The 24,837-nt window shown below is 33.2% G+C and overlaps 1 protein-coding gene across 2 annotated transcripts in view; it reads left to right on the forward strand.

Annotated features, from left to right (window-relative positions):
• The window catches only part of LOC110032349, a 47,149-nt gene that overhangs the window by 4,154 nt on the left and 18,158 nt on the right, over positions 1 to 24,837 (forward strand). The window contains exons 2-4 of one of the 2 annotated variants that reach the window (XM_020735946.1): positions 10,892 to 11,163; positions 12,784 to 12,936; positions 17,245 to 17,337. In XM_020735946.1, the coding sequence (XP_020591605.1) occupies positions 10,892 to 11,163; positions 12,784 to 12,936; positions 17,245 to 17,337 (518 nt within the window). Of the gene's footprint in view, positions 1 to 10,891; positions 11,230 to 12,783; positions 12,937 to 17,244; positions 17,338 to 24,837 lie in introns of both variants that reach the window. The other variant, XM_020735945.1, reaches the window with a different exon arrangement.

Consider the following 24,837-nt stretch of genomic DNA (forward strand, 5'->3'; position numbering starts at 1 on the left):
TATATATAAGAGAACCTTTTTAACCACACCCAACAACACACACAACAAAGAAAAAACTAAAGATCCTCTTTTCCCAAAAAAGAAAATACAAAACACACACACAAAAGAAATACAAAAAGCAATAGAAAAAACAAAACTAACAAATATCCTTTAAAGCAAACTGCAGTAGATAAGAAGGAACAACCTTTGAAATCATAGCTCCATTCATTTTCAAACCATATTTAGCCACCGAATGTGCAATCATATTACCTTCACGCTTAATATGAGACCACCTTATAACCAAGCTCTTAGACAAATCAACAATCTTTTTCTTCTGAAGATTAATACTCCAATAATGAGCATCTTGAAATTGACAACACTTCCATAAAATCAAAAAATCATTTTCAATAATAACAAATTCCCATCCAAATTTCTGAGCCATCTGAAGTCCATAAACCAAAGCATCAGCTTCAGCAACCAGAGGGGAAACAAGAATCACACCTGCTGAGAACCAACATACAATAGAACCCAAAAAATCTCTACGTACTTCTCCAAAACTAGCGGAAAAGGAAGTCCAATAACAATCAATATTGATTTTTATACAAGTTGCCCAAGGTTTACACCACTTCACCATAGAGAAAGTCTTATCATGCACAACAATAGGTAAAGAAAGATTTTGAAATTCCTTTAGTTTAACTGTAATCTTCATATTAGGAGTCAACAAATTCAATCCTTTAATCAGATAAGTAAGAACCATACTAACAGTACGATTCACATTAGGAACTGTATTGTTGAATTTAACATCATTGCTAGTAATCCATATAAACCAAATAATAACAGCAAGTACCGAACTGAAAAATGTATGACTGAGTTTATTCCATTCATTGAAAATATTAGAAATATAAGTATGCTGAAACGAAGACCTTGTTAACTGCAATTTCATAATAACTTCAATCCAAATATTAATGGTAAATTGACAATTAACAAAAAGATGAGTAATGGATTCTTCATGGTCTCTACACGAAACACAGCATGAAGGCAGCCTCAAACCCTTCATTTTGAGAATATCATCACAAGGAATTATATTATGAAAGACTCTCCAAACAAAGAAAGAGATGGAAGATTTAATCCAAGGATTCCAAATCCAGCTAAGATTCAACCCTTGAAAACGCTGAAAGGAGATAACAAAGCTCTTTGCACAAGAGTCTCCCAATTTGCCTTTAACCTTAGGCAAATCAACCTTATCACTGTTAATAGGAATAGATGCACTAAAATTTCTATCATCATAGTGAACCATTTTCATAAGCTTTCTTAAACACCAACGATTCTCATACCAAAGATCCTTAACTTTGATATTAATATCAACAGGACCACCATAGAAGTCAGCTAAAGCACCCTTTCCCATCCAATCATCATACCAGAAAGAACAATCTCCTTTACCAATGTCCCAGTATATCAAGTCATCAGTAATTCTAGCAACCTTAAGCATTTCACGCCAAATAAAAGAATTAGTCTTATTATAAGTAATAGATAGAGGATGTTTGTTACAACAATATTTGACTTGCATTAAAGAAGCCCAAATGGAGTTATTCTGACGAAATCAAAACCACAGTTTCATTTAATTTATCTTAATTGAATCCTGTAAGCTTCTAAAACCAAGACTTTTTAAGCTTATTCCAATTTTTTCAATGAATCTTGGAATTACCTTTGCCTTCCCAAAGAAACTTATTAAAAAGATTTTCAATCTTCTTTATATCAACAAAAGGCATATTCATAACTTGCAAAGTATAAAGGGGCAGAGAAGTAAGAACACTCTTAAGAAGAGTTTTATGCCCTCCAAAAGAAAGACACTTATTTTCTCAAGTTAAAATCTAATTCTTGATTTTATCAAAAAGGCTAAAAAAAGAGCACTTTTATTCCCGCCTTTATCCATATGAAAACCCAAATAAGTCAAAGATAAAATAGCCTTGTTGCAACCGGTATAATCAATAAGCCAATATCTCTTAGAAACAGTGATCCTCTTAGAACAATAAAAGTAGCATTTAAAAGTATTAAAGAGCAAACCTGAAACATTCTGAAATTTTATAATCTCATCCCAAACTTTTTTGATGGATCTTTTATTGGCATTGGTAAAAACATAAATGCGAAATACTCAACTTGCCTTTGTGATTATAATTCAAACTAGGATAGGAAGTAAACAAACCATTCAAACATCTTGATAAGTAGTCAAAGTCAATGATAAAGAGGTAAGGGGATAGAGGATCGCCCTGTTTAATCCCTTTGTAAGCTTTGAAAAAACCATATTTATTACCATTGATAAGAAGTGAGTAGTAATTGTCACTGAGAATTCTATAGATAAGATTACAGAAAACAACATTAAATCCAATAGCTTGAAGAATGTCTATAATGAATTTCCAATGAATAGTGTCAAAAGCTTTTTTAATATCTATTTTAAAAATGATATTCCCTCATATGCTCTTTTTATCAAATCCAAAAGAAGCTCTTGAATAATAAGAGCATTGTCATGCTGATTATATCTTTAAGAATAGGTTGCAAACTTTTGACCACAATCTTAGAGATAATCTTAGAAAGAACCGTATTTAAACTAATAGGTCTAAAAACATCCCAAGTAGTAGCATTACTCACCTTGGGAATCAACACAATATTAAAGGATTTAAAGTATTTCGGTAAATCCTTTCCTTTAAAGAAATCTTAAATAGCCTCAACAATATCATAATGAATAATATCCCATCCATGTTTATAGAACTCAGCCGTGAAACCCACAAGGCCTGCAGCTTTGCCAGTCTCCATATGATTTATTATATCTTTAATTTCTGCACAATTAGGAAAACAAGTAAGCAAGGAGTTATCAATCACAGGAACTCCATTATAATAGGTATGATCAATGTGAGACTGAGAACCACCATTACTATTGAGAACAATAGAAAAATATTGAATCCCATTATTAGCAATATCATTAAGATTATGGAGTACAATACCATCACTATTGACAATTCTATAAATCAAATTAGCTTGCTTTCGATTTTTAATACAAGCATGAAAAAAGATAATATTCCTGTCACCATTCAAAAATTGAGTCTTAGCCGCTTTTTAGGCATAAAAATTTTCTTCCATAGTAATAATATCAGTCAACTTCTGCTGTCCCTGAAGTAAAACATCCCAATCAATAGTATTATTAGCAAAAGCAGTTTCAAGAGATTTAACATTTGCTTCAAGAGCATCAATGGTTCGGTGAAGATTCCCAAAAACATCCCAATTCCACTTCTTAAGAGCTTTGGCAAGGTTCTTATGTAAAACCTAAAGTTTATAACCCGAAGAGCCAACCGCATTAACCTTTCAATTGTCTTGGAGAAATTGTTTATAATTATCATGAAGAATCCACATATAATAAAATCTGAATTGATAATGATTCAAATAAGAACTATCCTTTATTTTTAAAAGAATAGGAGCATGATCAGAAGCATTAATAGACAAACGATTAACAATATGTAGAGAGAATCTATTAATCCAAGTAGAATTGACAACATTTCTATCAAGTCGTTCAAAAACCTTTTCTTTATGCCAAGTAAAAGGGTTTCCATGAAAACCCAAATCATAAAGCTCCACATCCATCAGTGTTTCATTAAATTCATCAATAAGCTTAAGGTTAGGAGTGGTTCCTCCTTTCTTTTCAAGAGCAGAAGAAATAATATTAAAATCACCTCCCATAAGCCAGGCCTCGTTAGAAGGATTAATAGTTTTGATCAAATTTCAAAGCTCAATACGTGCCTGCTTAGTACAGCCGACATAGATGATAGATAAAAGAAAAGAGTCATGAGAACAATGAACTTTAATATGTAATAACTGAGTATGATTGATAAGAATATCAATCCTTAAAGAATCTTTCCATAAAAACCATACCTTGTTATTGGTGTTAGCGAAAGAACCGAAAGCACCAAATCTCCTCAAATGAACAAACATTATTCACAACAACTATCATATGTTCAAGAATACTAAGAAAATTTAAATTATAAGCACAAATAAGATTTTTTAGCCTATTAGAAGCACAAAATTTGGCAATGCCTCGCAATGCCTCTAAATGCCTCTAATATTCCAAATTAAAGTGTTAAACTTCATCAATAACAATCTTTCCGCTATTGGGTTTAGAAGTAATTGCCATTTCAGGCTTATCAATTTCTTTACTCTGTAAATGAGAATGAAGAGCCTCAGGATTAACATAACCTAGTTCTCTACAACCTTTAAAGTTTCTCTTTCTAGATGTTCGCTGTATCATCCAATCCTCCAACTCTTCGAGTACGAGCAGGACCTTCCTCAATAACCGGACTTAAGTGCAGAACCAATTGTTTATCTAATTGCAAATTTTCAGAAATACAAACATTATTAATATCTTGAACCATCTCATTAGGAACAAGATTTCCATTATCCACAATAGCAGTTGAAAGATTAGCAGATGGAGAAAGAACCTTTTCTATAATCAAAGAATCATCAACTATTTTAGGAACTATAGCAATAGTCGCATCCGGAATAGAAATAGTATTAATCGGTAAAGAATGTAAAGAACCAACTCCAGCATCATTATTATGTATAGCATTCTGAGGAGATTTAGAATTAGAATTCAACTCATTTTGAATTCTTCCATTTGTATTTTTATTTTTCAGCAATTCAGGATGGGCATTATAACAGTGAGAGAGAAGATGCTCAAATGCATTTAGTGCAGTAATGTGAGACAAATTCCATCTCAGCTTGCTGCCAATATCCATCATTTGTATTCCCCATCGAAATTGAGTCATGAAAAACATATGTAACATCCCGCTCAACTAAAATTTTAGCCATCGAAGGCCTAGACAAATTACTTGTGGCAATATCCATTTGCAACGATTTACCAAATATTGATCCCAAAGAAGAAAAAACTTTCGGATTAAAGAAATAAAGTTTTAACTCAGGAAATCGTAATATAGGCACAATAAGGGGCTCTTCCATAGAATTGAAATTAGGGGTCCATTTGAGAAGCTTCAAATAACACTTCTCACTGGTCAAAATCTTTTTAGCAAAAAGTAAGGTATAATCCTCCTCTAATTGCAATTGAATCATTATATTTCTATTATCAATCAACCTCAACTTTCAGTTTCCAACTAAATGTAAATCAGAAAAGAATTTCCGGATAATCTCTAATTTAGGATGACCAAAAGAAAATTTACCGATTAAAGTAAACTTTAATGGCTCAGTCAGAATGTCTCTATCTTCTTCAGAAATAAAAAAAAAATATAGGTTTACCATTCTTACGAGAAGCTTTTTGAAGCAAACCACCATTATCACTCTCAGTGAGTTGATTATGAAAATCCGCAGAGAAACGAACTTCTCCCGAACCATAAGTTTTACCTGAAATCACATCTTTGAAGGACGGTGCTATCGAATCCATGAATTAAAGCTGGATAGAGATAATCCAGCCAAATCAACAGAAACAATCTAACCTAATTAAGAAAACGAGTAGAAAACAAGAACACTCCCAGAAACCATTGCGACTCTCTTTTTTATTTTTCTTTTCAAATATACATTTATTCTATATATATATATATATATATATATATAACATTAAATTATGCATTACAAATAATGTTGTATTTAGATAAATTAATTGAATGTCTTATAAGCACTTCTCACATATTGGTGTCAATTTTATGCTATAGTGCATCACTCTGAGTCCACTCTCTAACAGAGGCATGCATGTTATGATTTTCATTTTAGATCGCTATCTCACCTAGCTCATTGCGTGCTGCATTTCAGTTTGTGATATGTTAAAATATATATCATAACCGCGTTGTCCATCAATAAAATTATATAATATGACACAAATAATAACAATATCAGCCTGAATATTTAGAGAAAATTATTGCATGAGTTAAAACTTAATTTTTTTTTTCCAAATGCCAAATGTTCTTTCAATTATATTACGTAGCTAAGAATGACTATGATTATACAACTCATGCACTGTTAAGTACCTACGATATTCTATTCCATTATATTCACTCAGACATATCAATATCCATGATAGGATGTTAATAAGTTGTTGATATTTTTGTCACTCCCCAAGTGACCCTCCCTTAAGGTTGGCTGAGTTGCGACAGGAACAGACAATTCAATCAGACTAAATTCTCACAAATACTCGTCCTGACTTATAGAATCAGGGCCTAATGAGTGATGAACAGTCCAATTAAATTACCGCAAACATGCTTGGTACATTTCATTTCATAATTTATTCATATCACATAAACTCAGAAGCATGAAAATTGGGCCCCAAAACATAACAATTATCAATTGTCCATCTAATATTAATGGTTTCCTATATTCTGTCACTGTCAGATTGTCAGATCTTAATGGCTCCCAAAATTTTGTCACATTCTGAATACCACAAATTGTGAATCTCTCATTCCTATTATATGTACTTGCAAATACTCATGTAATAGTCTACGCAAAATATTACTTGTGATATTTTATAAATCACAATTCATGTAATAAATATTCATCAGACATTTCATATATCATAGACATATATCATAACAAATGAATATCTGTAGATAATGTTTTCATAAGCATATTCATCAGATTCATAACATAGTAAAATCACGTGTATCATAAGGGGCAATCATATTACATTCATACATTCATTGCAGATATTTGTCCAAAATATGTTGAAAAATGTAAATGCATTAGTGTCAAACATGGAATAACCTAGAAACCTACAAAGATTTATTCTTCTTAAGTTATCACAAGATTATTTCATCTGACTAGACGAACAATCTTATAACAAAATTTTCCAAGCATGTATCGAGCTTACCGCCTCTTATAAATAATCTGGAAATAATAAACATCATAGGATTTCGTGAAATATCAACTTATTTCATAATTTAACCCAAAACATAACTTGTTTACAAAATCTTACTTCAAACTGGCTTCTTAGCATTAGCCAATCTTTTTTGATCTTAGCTACTCCTTTTCCCTCTTTTTCCTATTTTCTTAATCTTCCCTTTCTCTCATTGATTTCATGCTAAAAGCTCTTATGGATGCCCACAAATCGAGTTCACCGCTTTCGACACGATTTTGCCTCCACTAGTGCTATCAAAAATGAAAAATGAACAAATTCTCGGCAAACGTTAAAACAAAAATAGGAGGAAGGAAATGAATGCGTAGAATAACATGAAAAAGTCTTTTGTACTTATAGAAATTTTCTCGGAATCCCTTACCACAAGTTGCGGCTCCCAAGCTTTCGCTTGCCCTCCCTGTTCGCTCCTTGCTACAGTACCCGAGCCGTAGCATTTCAGATTGTGAACACGAGAGCTGCGAGAGGAGAATGAGGGAGCGCTACACTTACCTTACCCCTTTTTAACTCTTAGGTGCCCGATCTCAATCAAACTAATGCATGAGCGAAAAAGTGCAGGTAAAGACGACTGTGAACAACAAGATATCTTGAGCTGGTTCTTCTTGCGGTTGCGCTTTTTGTGCCTCTTAAACATGATCTCGAGTCCAACAAGATTTCTTGAGCACCTGTAGCTTTTGATGATCAAGTCATCATTATAACTTTCTAACTACTTGTATGTGTGGTTGCCAAAGATCTTTGCCATTGTTCTTTGGTAGGTAATCCTTGTATTCTTTAGGTTGAATGTCATGACTTGATATTAAGAGATGCCGGTTGGGGTTCGAAAAGATAACCATTGTAAATGACCTATTTTGCAGAGATGAATGAGCACTTGTCGATAATGAAAGGCTTCAAATTGGATCACCTCTATATATTATACCATTAAGATGTTTAGTTCTTTGAATTTGTTACAATTTGATAGTTACAACAATGGTAAACATGATGTTACTTATTTGAATGACAATTATGGAATCACCCATATTTTCATTTGTATAAGTTGGTGTAACAGCCCAAACACTCATCCATTGAGATATTGTTTGCTTTGTCCTAATGGTCTTACGGTTTTGCCCATTTGGTGTAACTTCCTAAAATGTCACCCATCTCAGGAGTGCTCTAATATGAGCATGCTTAATTTTGGAGTTTATATCAAAACTCTAACCATTGCACCCAAAGGCTCTCATTTTTTAAGAGTTCATCTTCATTCTATGTAAGGGGTTTCATAATCTCTCCCACTTAAGTAATTGACATACCCATCAGTTCTCTTAGCCCAAAATCATCCACCAGGTAGATGAGATTCTAGAGTTGGTTCTTACAGATTCAAGAGTTGGCTCTCAACATGTAGCACTTTGTCCCATCTTAAAGTGGCTTATGTTGTGTATCACTTTATTTGTATAACATTTAGTTCCAATCTTCAGGTTGGTGTATGCTCTGGTATCATTTGTAACAACCTGAACTTTTATCCATTGAGATCAGGATTGTTTTGGCTTGGCTTTGGATCAATTTGGCTTAATGACCTCACGGTTTTGCCCCATTGGCACAACTTTTAGGAGATCACCCGTCCCAGGAGTGCTCCCATGAGAGCAAGTTTAACTTGGGATTTTCTATCGAAACTTCATTCGTTACACCAAAAGGTCCCTCGTTGTTTAAGAGTTCAACTTCATTCTACTTAATGGGTTTCATAGTTGGGCCTATTAGAGAATAATGATAAAGACTAGAAGCTCCACAAAATATGGCTGATTTTATATCTTGGGCTTAAAATGCATGGAACAATATTTTTTGAGAATATCTCAGACTCAACAATTTTTTACTTCTTTAGCACGGTCTCTTGTGCAAGTTCAGTGGCTTAGTCAAACTCAAGCTGAGGCAATGGATTGAACTCAAGGCTAGCTTCATGCTTTTGCAAATGTAACTTATGTTTGCCTTCTTCATCCTTAACACATTTAAGCGAGGTATTGAGATTGGTAGACCTAATGGGGCTGGTAGAACTTTCGGGACTGGAGTGAATAGATTGGGAAGTGAAAAGAGCATTCTTAAATTATATAAGACACCAATCTAGATTTTCCATCATATCATTGAATATTACAAGAGTTCTTTGCTGGTGGGAATATGAGTAAGTGTATGAGAATTGAAGAAATTTGTAAGAAGATTGATTATGTTGACTTGGTCTAGCATAATAATGCGTTGCATGAGAAGTATGATGTGAGTGATGATATTTTGGGAATGAGTGTCATCATAGGTATCACAAGAGTTTTAATAAGAATATGACTTTTGATGCATCTTGTTTACATTAATCACCAATAATCTTCTTAATACAGCATTCCCATGTTTTTTAGGATGAATTATAGAATAAAAGGAATCAAAAGAAGAACAGCCAAGATAATTCATGCACGATCTTTCATAAGAGATAAATTTGTTAGGAAAGAATATGCTAAATAAGAGACTCTTTTGGTTCATTATTATATATAATAATTTTAATTAAGGCATAGCATGTCCAAATAAGACCTGATATAATACAGGTGATGGCATACCATTTTTTATGAGTCTGCTGAGCTTAGGCTTGCATCAAGTGTGCATCACATATAATGTTAAAAGGAAAGTGGCGCTTTTCTTTAGGACCATCCAGAAAAAGCAGGGGCTAAACATGTCTTAGTTATTAAAAAAAAAAAAAAAAAAAAGGTAATGTTTGTTTGTTTTAGTAAAATTTATCCCTAACCTTCAAATAAATTACATTGTATCCTGTTTATGAAAAAAGAAAAAACCCCTCAATTGATACCAAATATGTGCACTCGAATTATTGATTTAGAGATGTTTAAAATTGTAAAAAATACTATATTTTTCAATAACCAAGTGCTTTATTAATGAATGAATGCAAAAATTGTATAAATAAAAGGATTTCTCAAAATCTGACACCGGTTATGTCAGCATTTATCCTTAATGGACTAGTCATTTAGGGGAAATTCTACGCTTTTATGTGACTAAATGGAAGGTCAGAGTTGTTTCTAATTTTGAGGGAAATGTAGTTTTGGCATTTTACAAGATCGGCCAAAGTATTTGGCTGAAAAAATAGTGAATGTATCCTTTCAATTCCCTTTTTTTTAAATGTCGCATTAATATATCAAAAGGTTGGTTGTAGTCAGTAAACTTTAGCTTGAAAATCTTACGAGTTATGTGATTTTCATCGAATCATGCATGATTTTTAGTCAAACAAGAATTAAATACATGGAAGTTTGAGTGGACAGAAATAATTCTGAACAATTGTAACCTAAAATGCTTTAAAATTTTAAATTTTGCTTCAAGTTGCTATGGATAATGATCAAATATTACAACTTAATCAGGATTGTTTTGGATCCTATGCCACCAAAATACTAATGAATAAATTGTGGTGTGAATTTGAGAATGGTTTTATCCATGAACCTTTATAAATTTTGACTGAAATATACAACTTTTTGTGCACCAAAATCTGTTGATAGTTTGAAAAGTTGGAAAAAATGGAGCATCTTTTATAAGATATTGAAATCATTGTACATGAATTACTATTTATATCTATTCAAACTAAAAAAAAAATGGACTTACTGTACTTTTGGCAAGGTTATGGAACACGGGCTCTTTCTGAAAATCTACATGCTCAATTTATTTTTTTCGAAACCTAGAGATCATTTGAGATCTTTGAATGCTATGGCTTTGCAGATTTCTTGTAAATTATGTGTTGGAAACTTACCAAAGCTCTACTTATGTTAGGATTGCTGTACAGACCACAATCAGTTTTATTTCCCAGATACTTGTCAGTTTTATTTCCCAGATACTTGTTTTTTTTTTTTTAATTTTCATCTGGTATTGATCAATCAATGCCAGGCATTTGTATATTATAAATGATGTAACAGGGTTTTTGTCTCTATCTGAAAGTACATTTTATTTATTTATTTATTTAACAACTATCTTAAATGTTTCATGTCGAACATCTGATTGTATTATATGTAGGTGTTGAAGAGAAGAGTTTGAGGGGCTCAAGGAAGGGTCCCGTAGACAGCAAGTTAGATAAGAAGGCTGTATTAAAAATTTCCAGCAAAGACTTTTTGGGGCTTGATTTTTCTGAGAAGGAAAGTCATAGAAGAAGGCCTCCTGGTTTGGTTCCACTAGTGGGACCCCTTGTAGAAGGTGATGTGCAGGAAGTGGAAATTATTGTTGGGGATGCAAGCAAATTTGAAAAAACACCGCGAGCAAGTACTTCTTTTGAAGTGGTTGACAACACGGTACTATACAAGCCCAAAGTGTCTACATGGGGGGTCTTCCCAAGGCCCAACAACATCTCTAAGACGGTGTACTATTGATGCTTTGTCAATTTAGATTGATACTAATAATGATTTTACACCTTTCTATTTGTCATGGAGTACTCAATCACACATGAGCAAATACTCAAAAAATATGTTTATTTAGCTGTACAAAACTACATATGTATATTTAAATTATTTACCTACGCACATATTTGTGCATAAGTATATGTTCTTACAAACATGAAAACATGCATACATATCACTGAACTTAAAATGTATATGGATTTCTTTTTCTTGGGATTGGGTACATGTGAGTATCATACTTCCTCCAATTTCAGGAGTGGTAGTTTAGACATTGGTTAATGGAGGAAAATAATTAGATTAGAATATCATAATTAATCTTTTGATGGATCATTGCAGACTATATGTTGCCACGATCCGATCGGGGCTTGGAATTATTCAAAAAGAGAACAGAGGGTCAGACGTCAGGAATTAAATTTTTTCATATTTATTTTTTATAATTAACTATTAATAAAAGAAAGAACCACTAAATTAAAATAAATTAAAATAATATATTTAAATTTATCTTGTTACCGGTTGTCCGCGTCTTCTATAGACATTATCATTTCTATCACTCATCTTTTAATCACTTAATTAATTTGAAAAGTAAGTTTAAAATAACAATGAACTAAATAAGCAAGTGAATACTCATACCACAAAAATTTAACAATAAAATAGAAAAAAAGTAATATAGATGCCAGTTAAGTTTTTAATAAATCCATATAAATATTTGATGTTATTCAAAGAATCTTACTATATCAACATCATATCAATACCATTTTATTTCTGTATAACCGTCACAGTAGCACCGTCTAAAAATTTTATCACTTCAAGTACTTTAATATCAATATTCTTTTTCTTTTATGTGCCCATGTATCTTAATGTTTCTCCACTAATACCATAAATGAGAGATTTCATCATAGTCAACCATGCACATACAAGCATATAACAAAAATATTATTTTTTAATAATAAATATTTTATATTTATTTGCATAACAGTTAATATTATTGTAAGAGATTCAATAACTACGATAATTAAACAAAGTTGAGCACACAGGTCATTCTTACAATATGAATAAAATTTAATAGAACCCTAAATCATGTGTATACAATACTATAACAGTAACAGTAAATGCACTTGATCGAGAAGAAACAAAATATTACTATAGTAAATGAATATAAGCACTCACCTCGATGTTGATTAAATTGTTATTTGATTTGCCTTGACGTCGACTCTTCTAAAAATTGAAATACTAAAATAAATATGATATTCATATTATTAAAATTTTTATATATACAAATTTAATAATTATAATATTTTATTTAGTTATTAATTAATTATAAAAATTTTATTATTTAATTTTATGTAGTTATTAACTAAATAAAATTTTCATTATTTTATTTAGTTATTAATTAATTATATAGACAATGCTGCATATAATACACTTTACTTTGTTTTGCAGCATTGACTATTTTCTCGAGTCTTGCTTCTTTTCTATCCATATGATGTATGTTATCGTTGTATTTTCCTGTATCAGTTTGGAGGTGGAAGAACTTTTGTGCCCGGTGAAATGCTTGAAACTCTAGAGACAAAAAAGGCAAAAGAAAAGTGTAGCAGAGAGTTAATTTATGCTTATAAAAGAAAGATGGGTTTAGTAGTTGATGCAAAAGCTAGAGCTGAGTGTGAAAAGGTATCACACCTCGTAACTTTTGTTGAATTGTGTCTGTCACAGCTATACGGTGATTTTACATTTTTGTAACAACTGCTGTAATATACAAAGTCTTCCAATACAACTCATCATATTTATTATGCCAAGAATTTATATTTGATAGTGATTTTATTAATACTTCTTTTGTATACTCGCACCCCTATCAACCATTGTTTTAATAAGTAAAATGCAATGACTCTTTCTGTCCTTCATAAATTTTCATTTTTTTATAAGTATCTCATCGATTTTTCTTTTTTTCAACTTGTTTGTAGGATTCATCTTATGGTGTGAAAAGTTAGGCAGTTATGATTTAGGAATTAAATTCATAACTTGTTGTACATCTCTTAGTGGTGGTAGTTTACCATGCTAAATAGTTTTAAAATCACCCAATATTTGATTTGTATCATCCGGTAAAATCATAATTTTAATCACCTCATTATTCAATTCCATAATTATTTAGGCTTACATCACACCTTGTGTACTTTTTTTTAAAGCAAGTTTATTTAGTATATGTGAATGATTTTTCTCCTTCATTGGGATAATTAGGCTTTGCTGGTTTCAAAACTAGTCTTTTCCCATTAATCTTGAAAGCCTCAAAAAATATGTAACAGTCTACCCAAAATAGTATAAGTAACGTCCATAGATGGCACATCACACTAACCCTTATCGGTATAGGCAACCTATTGAATCAAGAGTAGACATCTTTGAGGTATACAAGTATTGTATATCTAAGGTATGTTATGTGGTTGTGGATGAGGTTTGTATTTCAAATATATTTGGTCTAGGGAAAAATTAAACACATCATTCACACAACTCCCACCATCAATTATAAGCTTGCATAATTTATCCCCCCTTTTTAAAAAGGCTTAAAAATTATATTTCTTTAATAATCACCTCAACCATAGGAATCTATAACATGACATGTAAATCATCCTCAAAATCTGCACTCTTTTCATCTAACTTATGGGTTTTATCAAAATCATTGATTTTGTTTTCTTCCTTGTCCACATTTATATACAAGTTTTTGATGGGAGCTCACTAGCATAATGATCAATTTGATGACAAAATATATCCTTGCAATATTTATTAAACCCATTTGTAGATGCAATTTATGTCTCTTTAATGCCCTTATTGACCATAGTATAACTATCATTAGATGCAATAGATAACAATAAAATTGAGTTGTATCGTTTTGATCAAAATGATGTACTCTCTTGTTATGTTGTAGTCCCTCCTAGAAATGTGAAATTTTAATATCTCTTTAGAATAAAGTAAAATGCCAAAATAGTCCCCTGACTATTTATATGGCATCATTTAGCCCCAGAGTATATAAATATGTCAAATTAGTCCCCAAATTCTTTTAATATGAGCTGAAACTAAATTGACATTTTTATAGACTCTGGAACTAAGATGCCCATAAAAAAAATCAGGAGATCATTTTGATATTTTTCTTGTTTAGAGTATAATGCAAGTTGAAAAGCATACTCAAGTGATAGAATGCTAAGATATGCCATTGTTGACTAGTGTTATTACCCTTAGATACAGGAAGTACATTAGTTTAAATTTGATTGTTTTGAAGAAATGATGCACCCCCTTAATATGTATTACCCTTCTTAGACATAGGAAATTTTTTCATTTGTTGAAAGTCTAATCCAAGTTAAAAAGCGTATTGATTGATGACATGTGATGATTTGTCGTATCCTTTGATGTTTGATCTAGAATTAGATAAAATTGAACATTGTATTTTAGGATCTCCAATGATTTCTGAATAGGACTACAATTCTTTAAATATATTCATGTGTTCTGTGATATTGTTAGTTCTATGCTTTACTGGAATGCATTCATCAGGCAAACAATTACTACATAACAAATTAAAGAAAATTATAATTTCCGTTCTATGAAAATTTATTTTGGCCTTTTCATGATCATCAAATAAGTTTCAATTAGAATAATTAATTTTATTTTTTCAAATAGTACTTATCATTGATCACGCATGATTGGTCCTTCAAATAAGTTGTATACATCCATTAGCCAATCAGTAAAAGCATTATGATGAATTTACAATTATAAGTAGACACTTTAAATATAAACTTTCAAGTTATGTCATCATCTGCATCAAAATTTTGATATCTATACTTTCTATAATCTTTATTATTAAAGTCCTTTAACTATCATCAGATTGATTTCTTTCTCTTCTATTAGAATTAACATTCAAGTGAATTGGTTCATCTTTTTTGTTAGAATTTATTTCAACTTGATCTTAATTGGTTTATAAATTATCAATTATTATTGTAACCATGTTAATGTATTGTAAATCATTTAATTTTGCAAGGTTATTAAAATTTCATTCCTTTCATTACATGTTAAGTTATTATGATAATTATCCTCACTTTTAAGTGACATTTTTGAGACAATTGAAAGCTCTTATATCAATTTTAAGCGTGCAAATAATGAGGTTCATAATATACTTTCATGAACAGAAATTTGAGAATTCACAGATCAAAACTCATTAATTAATTTAATGACCCATCTTCATTAAATAAAAATTGGCAGTACCAAATTGTGTGTCCAACTGAAAAAGAAGTTATTGACAATATTTAATAATTTTAACTAGAAATTGGATGCATATAAAATCAACAAGCAAATTAAAATTAATATCATCAATTTTTTTTATTAATACGTCACTTTTCATTCAGAATCAAAAGCACTAAACCAGTCAATAACTAATTTTATAGAGAAAATAAAACAAAGAACCAAAATGCTAAAGTAAATAAAAAAGAAAAAAAATCAAGTCTCCTGTTGATACATCGATAGGACGTCACTAGAACTCAATAGTTGTACTTATGCCACGTTCGAAGGAATACTTTTCTCATCCGGGCTTGGGACCGGCAACGGCTTATAAACTACTTTAATTACATGCCTCAAATGTTGGCATTTATAAACGGCTTACAAACGGCTTATAAACGGCTTATAAACCACTTTTCTCATCCGGGCTTGAGACCGGCAACGGCTTATAAACTGGTTTAGTACTTTAATTACATGCCTCAAATAATTGAAATTAGAATAAAAAAAATTATTCAAACCATAAATTTTAATTACATGCCTCAAATGAACTATTTTTAAACTACTTATAACCTAAGATAGTTAAGAATGTTGGCACAGGATCAATCTTAATTTATGTTAAATCAATTTTCAAGTTAGTTCATATTCCAAATCAATTGAGCAACATAACATGAATTTTAAAATTTCAAATTAATTGCATGTAATATGCGCAAATTAAATACTTGTCAGGCTAGATCCACCAGCCATTTGCATTTTTTCAAAACAGCACCATCTCTTTTTATAAAAATTAAACTAAGTCCAGAAACGATCTTCCAATTCTCATAAAAAGTCGAAGTACTATAACATGCATGGATCACTGCTTGAAAACACATTGGCACAAAGCTAGTATGATTCATACCTTTTTCACTGCCAATGGAATAGCATAGGATGACAACCAAGGACAGTAATTCTCCACTGCCTAACATGAGTTCAAACCCAACTCCTAATAGCTCCAAACACATTACATCGAAATTGCAGATATCTCCCAATAACACGAAACAATGTAAAAGAAAATAAAATGCAATCCACTCTAAGCTCTGCAATCTTCTGTAGAAATTAAGCTAAATCAAATTCAATCATGGTAGAAATCCTATCGATCTTCCAATTCTCATAAAAAGTCAAAGCACTATAACATGCATGGATCACTGCTTGAAAACACATTGGCACAAAGCTAGTATGATTCATACCTTTTTCACTGCCAAATGGAAATGCATAGGATGACAACCAAGGACAGTAATTCTCCACTGGCTAACATGAGTTCAAACCCAACTCCTAATAGCTCCAAACACATTAAAAAGAAATTGCAGATATCTCCCAATAACACGAAACAATATAAAAGAAAATAAAATGCAATCCACTTTAAGCTCTGCGATCTTCAGTAGAAATTAAGCTAAATCAAATTCAATCATGGTAGAAATCCTATCAACCGTTTTAACAAACCTAAAGCTTAGAAATAAAAAGCAACCTTTTTTGGCAAAAAAATATAAACCTTCCCAGCTGTCATCACAGATGTGACCTTAATTACCGTTGAACAAATAAATATAGCTAATCAATGAAAAAAATGTTCATACACTGTAAAAATTACTGCTTGATGTGATGCATCTAATGAGAATAAACATAAAAATTTTTTATCAGTTACGTTATCTAGTGGTTTGTGAAGTTAATGCTTCCTTCTATTCTTATTTCAAGGCATTGAAGGAAGGTGATAGCTTGATGGACCAGGGACAACTAAGAGGAGCCTTGCCTTACTATGAGAAGGTCATGAAACTTTTGGTCTTTCAGGTAATTAACTCAAAAGTATATCTAGCTTTTATTCTGTTGCCAGTTGTCTAATAAGCATAATAGGAGTTGAACATCAGTGCATGGTTTGATTTAATCTCTATTGCACTCAACAAATAGCTACAAACAACCACAGGGAAACTTAAAAATTTTAATTGAACATGAAGCAAAATTCAATGCCTTTGTGATATTATGTATCAAAGCAGTCATTATGATATGAATATGACATTGTCTTTCGTAGTAATTGTTGCAACCGGTTGTATCAATTTTATTAGCGTTTTTATCCTTCCATTCCAGTTTATTATTGTGTGTAGTGCCAATAGTTGTTCTTCTAAAAAATTTCTGACTATTTGTTCTGTCATTTTTGCTTCATACTCAATCATGATAATTTTTTCCCCGTGCCTTTTAAGCATAAGACGGTTGTGTTATCTTCATTCTTATATATATTTTTAAGTTTTGGATCTGAATTTCTTACTTGTTTAGGCTATGTGAGTCAGTCATAGTTTCTATTTAACTTTTAATATACTTCTAAACATATATGCAATAAATGGTACTCTTAGATATGATGGTTATATTCAATATGTTTTCCATCAATTAGAACTTTTTGTTGGTTGTGGTTGGATTCCATTGTTTTTTCTATGTTAGAATTTTCTGAACTTGGTTGTAATTGCTAAAATGGTTGATATTTAATGGACTAGCCTTTGGGTCATTTGAGAGTTCATTCTAGTGGATGAGGTGAACCTCATAGCTTCTCCTATTCTCATGGCTTCTAGACGACTTGAGAATATTTTGTGATTTCTATTATTGCGGGAATTTTTTTGTTCTTTGGAACTTTTATTCTTGGATCTCCTTACCATTGAAGGAAAGATTTCTAGTGACTTGAATCTTATCCACAAGCATTAGTTTTGAATTCTTATAAGTAAATTTTTTTATGGTATGTACACAACATATGCTGTTCACAAAAATTGTTTTGGGTGTGCAAAAGTTATTCTTGATAAATCATAAACAAAGTTTCACATTTGATATGATTCTCGAGGCATGACACGAATCTCAACTCATTTTTTTAGTAAAAAACATTCAAGCTCCAATTAAAAATCATTCAAAACTCCAATTTTAGCGAATTTACAATCAAACTGAATGCTGGACAATGTTGACCCAATGACATTAAAATTGATCCAATTTGAGTAATATCAAACCTGTATCAAGCCATTAAACCACGTTTGGAAGATTTGGGTGATAGATTGAAGGGTCAAATGAATTCAAATCTGACAAGCTTATAATCAAATCGAGCATCTTGACGAGACGAATTCAACAAGTCCGAGATTACTCAATTTGGCACCATTAAAACACTTTATTGTTAATGAAATGCCATTGATCAAGTGAATCATTTTAGGCTGTTCGATGGAGTGGTTTAGATTTTTGTCTTATTTACATGTGATGCAACTCCTTCACTTTATAAATAAAGCCCCGCTCTCTTCATGAAAGAGGATAGAGAGCCAAATCTAGAGTCGGACTTGGAGAATGAGCCTATTTTCAATAAAGTTTTGGACTGAAGACCAGTAGATTTTTTTCGTAGCTGTTGACCACTGTTGATCATCACTCGCCAGCCACTGTCTACTATCCTCGCTCGTCCCTTGCTTGTCACCATCAGTGGACCTTGTAGGGTAACTATGCACGTTGAGTCATGACGTACGTTGCGGTATAACGACACACCCTGAAGACTATTTAATGACACACCCCGAATCCAATAACAAAATATCCTTAATATGAGATCATGAATAGGGCGGTATTAAGATCCAACAATAACTCTCGAAGGTAGCTGCTTACAACTACCGTAAAGAGGATACAACTAATTTTTAGCTTCCCCTACAGTCCTAGTGGCCAATTGACATTATCGTAGCTCATTATTCCGGCCTATATGACCAACTATTACCTATGTAGCTTACAGCTCACAGCTCCAAATATCGACCTTTATGGCCTAAATACATCATTGCAGCTCCCAATTTGGTCTTATGTGGCCTACAAACATTAGTGCAACTCCTTATTATAGCCTATGTGTCTGATTGTTGTCGTTACAACCCTTTGCTAGTCTTTTTGGCCAACCAGCGCTATCACAACTCACCATTACAACCTATGTAACCAACTACAACTTACATGGCTCATAGCTCATGTAGTCCCCAACTGCGGCTTATGTGACCAAGTACGCCTACGTTGCTCACAACTTGTGCAACTTCGAACTTCGATTTCTGTTACCTACGAACATTAGTACAACTCCCTACTATGACCTACATGGTTGAGTGTTATAATTACAACCCCATGCTACGGTCTCTGTGACCAACCAATGCTTTCACAACTCACCACTATGGCTAATGTGACTACTTACAACTTATGTGGCTTACATCCAATGCAGCTTCCAGCTACTGCTTATGTGGCTCTCCGTTCTTACAATTCATCACTATGGCCTTTATGACCAACGATGCTATTGTATCTCTCTACTACGACCTTTGTGGCGGCCAATCAACGCTCTTGAAGTTCCAATAACAACCTATATGGCCAACTATGATTTTCAATTATGGCCTCTATGACAAACAGAGGCTCTTACAACCATCAAGAACTACATTTGTTGTAGCCCAATTACGATTATTTAAGTCGGACCATCAGCATACTTTGGAATTCCATCTTTCTTATTTTGGGATAAGAGTGGACTTGTGTACTCACAATTACATAGTGGTTACTTCAACTGGGCTAGACCTCGTGATTTTTCTCCCTTTGGTGTTTTTCACATAAAAATTGTGGTATCTTATCTTATTTACTTCTCTATTATCTGTGTGTGATGAATTTTCATACAGTGTTGGGACACTAATTTATTACTCTACTGCTGCGATTCTTCCAGTACACAACAATTCTCATGGGATTCAGTGAGCCCCATGAGCTCATAGCATTCTATATATTTTAATGACCAAAAATCACACTAAAAAACAATGATTATTGATTTCTTAATTTAAATACAGGTAATGGGCACACCATTAAAACAAAGCACATAAACGCTTGTGGTTTTTTATGGTAAAATATTTGTCGTGTAAAAATCACAAAAAAATAAATTTCTAATGTATTGTGGTTAATGTTGTAAATGAACCAATGCACTTGAGGAACAACTTGAATTCAACTCAATTAATACTCGATTATACTTCTTCAAATTAGTAAATAAATGAGTTTGAATATTTTGTAAAAACTTCGTGCTTAATTAAACTAAATTTAAACATACTCCAAATCGATTATTAATATTCATGAACAAACTCGCTTATTGTTCAATAAGTAACTTATTAAATGCTTTATGCTTGTATAATATACTATTTAAATAGAATTTGCTTAATTAGAACTTATTTAACACTATATTATAATTTAATATCAATATACATATAAACTTGTTACAACTTTTATTTTTTTATTTCAATGAACTAGTTATAGTTGATACGTTCCAAAAAAATCGTATTGATCCGCATAAATCTCGACCTATATTTGGATTAGGAGCTTCAAAAAGCTTTATAATATAGCAATCAAACATCAAACATAGTTCAATTTGAGTCCATGTGAGCCCAGATCAAACACTTAAAATCATATTAAGAAGTTTTGAGACATATTTTGGGAGACAAAATGATCTCCAAATTTAACAAATTGTTAGTAAATTCAATGGTCTTGATGCGATAAATCCAATGAACCCAATATTACTTTATTCAGACATCTTTAAGGCATTCAAATTCTCATAAAAATACATCATAACTAGGGAATCACATTGGGTCCTCTGATGGAGTGGTACAATTTAATGCAGTATTTACGGAGGTTATCACTTCCAAAATCTATAGACTCCCACTATTTTTATAAGGGGGGAAACCTGGAGGAGAAAGCTGAAGGAGCTCCAAGTTTCTGAGAGTTCTTAAGCTCCAAGCTTCTGAGAGTTCTCGAGCTCCACCACCTTCGTTGTCACCGCTTGACTACCGGTACCTGGTCACCATAGTTAGTTAATAGCCATCTGCACTTCGCTCTCGCGGACTACCGCTGCTCAGCCACCATCGTTGCGGTCGTTGGACCACTAATGTTTGGTCTCCACCACCGCTACACTATTTTTCGACTATCACTGTCATCACCACCGAATCACAGCAGTTGGGCTGCAGCCAATGCCGTAACATAGTTTCCTGGCCACCACCTTTGCCTTCGGCAAATCACCACTATCTGATCTTCACCACCACTAGATCACCACTGCTCGATCACCATCATAGTCGGCACCGGATCATCGCAATCTTGCCACCACTGTCGTCGGATCATAGCTACTTGGTCACCACTATTGACATCGCTAGACCACCTTCGTTTAGTCTTTGCCGCTGTCTGACCACTGTTTTCTGACCGCCACTGTCACTGACAATTAGACCATCGCTGTCTTGCGGTGGCCATCGTTGGACCACCACTGGCCGACCACCATCGCCGCTGATGTTAGAAAATTTCACTATCTAGCCACCATTATCGTCGTCGCCAAACCACCACCATAGGGTCGCTGCTATCAACGACGCAAACATCAGATTTTCTGGCAGACGATCTCTACCGTTGGTATTCCTTCTCAGCAATTGGGTTGCCACCACTCCCCTAGCTGAAGTCATATGGATAACATCCCTTATGTAATATTATTTCCTGTTATTTAAGGATTGATAAATTCTTATAACCTACATCGATATAGTTTAATCATTCGCTAAACTTTGTGGTTTTTATCCTATTGTGTTTTCCACATACAAACCCCGTCTCTTCTATCAGTTATTTTTTATTTGTGTGCTGTATTCTTGTACAATACCAATACATTAATATATCACTACTGCCGTGAATTCTCTGACACAACAGTTTGGCTCTATCTTTAGGAACCACTCTCAACCTTAAAAAATTTGTGATAATAACTAAATGACCAACAAATATAATACTAGCAGCAACGGAGTATCTCGCTGTAGTGCTCTCTAGTTTAGTTCCTCTGGTTTGTCTTTGGAGGATCGGGTGTGTGGATGAGCCGCATAAAGAGAGTTCTCAACTCCTAATTGAAATTCTACAAGTAGCTCTATGCATGTATGGGGCCTGTTCCCCAAAATGACAGAATTCCTCAATGTCGGACCTAGACACTGACGTCGTTTATATTGCTAGTTATCACCATCAATCACATACAACTTGACTTGCCTGCAACATTCGTATGCTCAGAAAAAACTTGGCACAACCCCGTCTTACTAATGCTTCTGTGGTGAGCTACAAAGTGCTCTTATTGATGGACAAAAATCATTTTTTAACTCGCTTCGATCTTTAAGGGACTTCACACCTTTCCGATATAGTCCTATATCACCTCGTCATGAGCTGGGTTGTGGTTTAATAAACTTCTCACCTTTAGACATCTAGTATATGAGAGCCAATTTTAGGCTGCGGGGTAACTTTTACTACAACTTTGAATGACCACTCATGTTAACATCTTAGACAAGCCCACATTTAAACAAGTTCTCGAGGTTCAATACGATATTTTAGTAACAATCTCTATCAAGTCTTCTCATAAATTCAAAATATTTTTAAGTTCTACATACAATCCATGTCTAGAGTTCTACTCCTTAGGTGAGGATGTAGTCATGACCTCAAAAGGGCTATAAAGGTCTAAATACATACCAATTTTACTTTTGTTTTGGAATTCATACGACAGCTGTCCTTTCCTAATCACGGTATAATCAAATCATAAGGGGATTTGATTCGATCTCTTCAATACATCATCGAGTAACACACTCTGACAAACAATCTTGGATAGGTAAAAAATCATTGCTGGATTTCCTTCAACCTCTTCCACACAGCTAATGTTCTAACGAACATTTTTAGGTCAAGCATTCTTTATGAATTTTCTTAGATCCCTTATGTATAGGTTACCATTGCGAGTAACGCTCTAACGAATAACCTTTCATATAAGTTAATGTCACCAAATAACACTTCGACAAATAACTTCAGATATATCAAACATCCTTAATGGATTCTATTCAACTTCTTCAATACGGGTTAATATTGTCGAGTAAGGCTCTAACAAACAACCTCTTATTGCTCAAACGTTCATGGTGCATTCCTTCAATCTCATTATCGCATGATAACCACAGTGTTGCTTGTTTGCGAGTATTCAATGATTTGGTCACTCGATTATCACTCATTTGCAGTCTCCTAAATGCACTTTGCCTAACATTTACTACTTGGCTATAATCATTTGGCAATGAATATCATTCGTCGAGACATATATTGATTTAATTTACTTTGGTTGGTAAAGTTATTACTCACAATGGTGTCTGAAACTGCCTCTACTACCTCACAATTGTCGAGCTACCATCGCTCAATTGACACCTTTGCTATTGCCAAACCATTGTCGCCGTGCCACCATCATCAACGGGCTACCGTCATACCAAACCGTCGTCGTCAATGGACCACTGCTGTCGGGCCATCAATGTGTTGGAGCATTATTGTCAGATCATCACAGTACCAAATAATTATCATCAAACCTTTACGAATGAGCACCTGCCACTATCACCACTAGATTACTTACACCCGACCAACGTTAAGCCACTACCTTCATTGTCGTCGGGTCACTTTCGTTGCCATCAGACCATCATCACTTGACCACCATCTCTGTAACAGACCCACTATCGTTAGGCTGTCACCACCTCTGGACCATCGTCACCAGCCAATGTCAAGCCATTATCACCTAGTCGCTACCACCATTATGACGTTTTACTTGTTACCGGATCATCATTAACGTGCTAGACTAATCTCGTCCAACCATCACCATCGCTCGATTAACACCTTCAAAAACTTGGCCACAATTGCCATCGTTAGATCGCTATCACATGGCTGACAACTCTGGACTCCCATTGCATACCCATGGCCAATAATGCTACTATCACCACTATCATCATTACACCTTTAGATTCCCATTGTTGATACACAACCCAGCCCGGGGTTTGAAATTAACGAAGACCGGTGCAGACGGTCGGACGGTGGGAGTTATGTTTTTTTTCCTACTTTTATTTTCTATAACTAACATTTTAATAAATGAAAAAGCCATTATTAAAAAAAATAAATATTAAGTAGTCCAGTTAAAGTTACCTCATTACTAATTGTCTGTGTATTCTATAAATATTTCCTCTTATATCGCTCATCTTTTAAATCACTTAGGGGCTGTTTGGTTTGCTGAAAAAGAAATACAATGCAAAAAATTTACATTATACTATGATTACAATGTATTTAAAATATTTTTGAGTTTTTTCGTTCAATGTAAAATAAATGTAAAACTATATTTCTTTTGTTTGGTTTGAAGTAGATTGAAAAAATGTATTGAAATTTTTTTTTTTATTCAACATTGAAGGTGAGGCCGAAAAGCGGTTGACAACGGTGAGCAGGTCGGTGGTGAGGTGGACGGCTGGCGGCCTGCCACAGGTGGCGGCGACAAGGCGGAGG

The sequence above is a fragment of the Phalaenopsis equestris genome, unplaced genomic scaffold (assembly GCF_001263595.1).
Source record: "Phalaenopsis equestris unplaced genomic scaffold, ASM126359v1 Scaffold000928, whole genome shotgun sequence".
Classification (NCBI taxonomy): domain Eukaryota; kingdom Viridiplantae; phylum Streptophyta; class Magnoliopsida; order Asparagales; family Orchidaceae; genus Phalaenopsis; species Phalaenopsis equestris.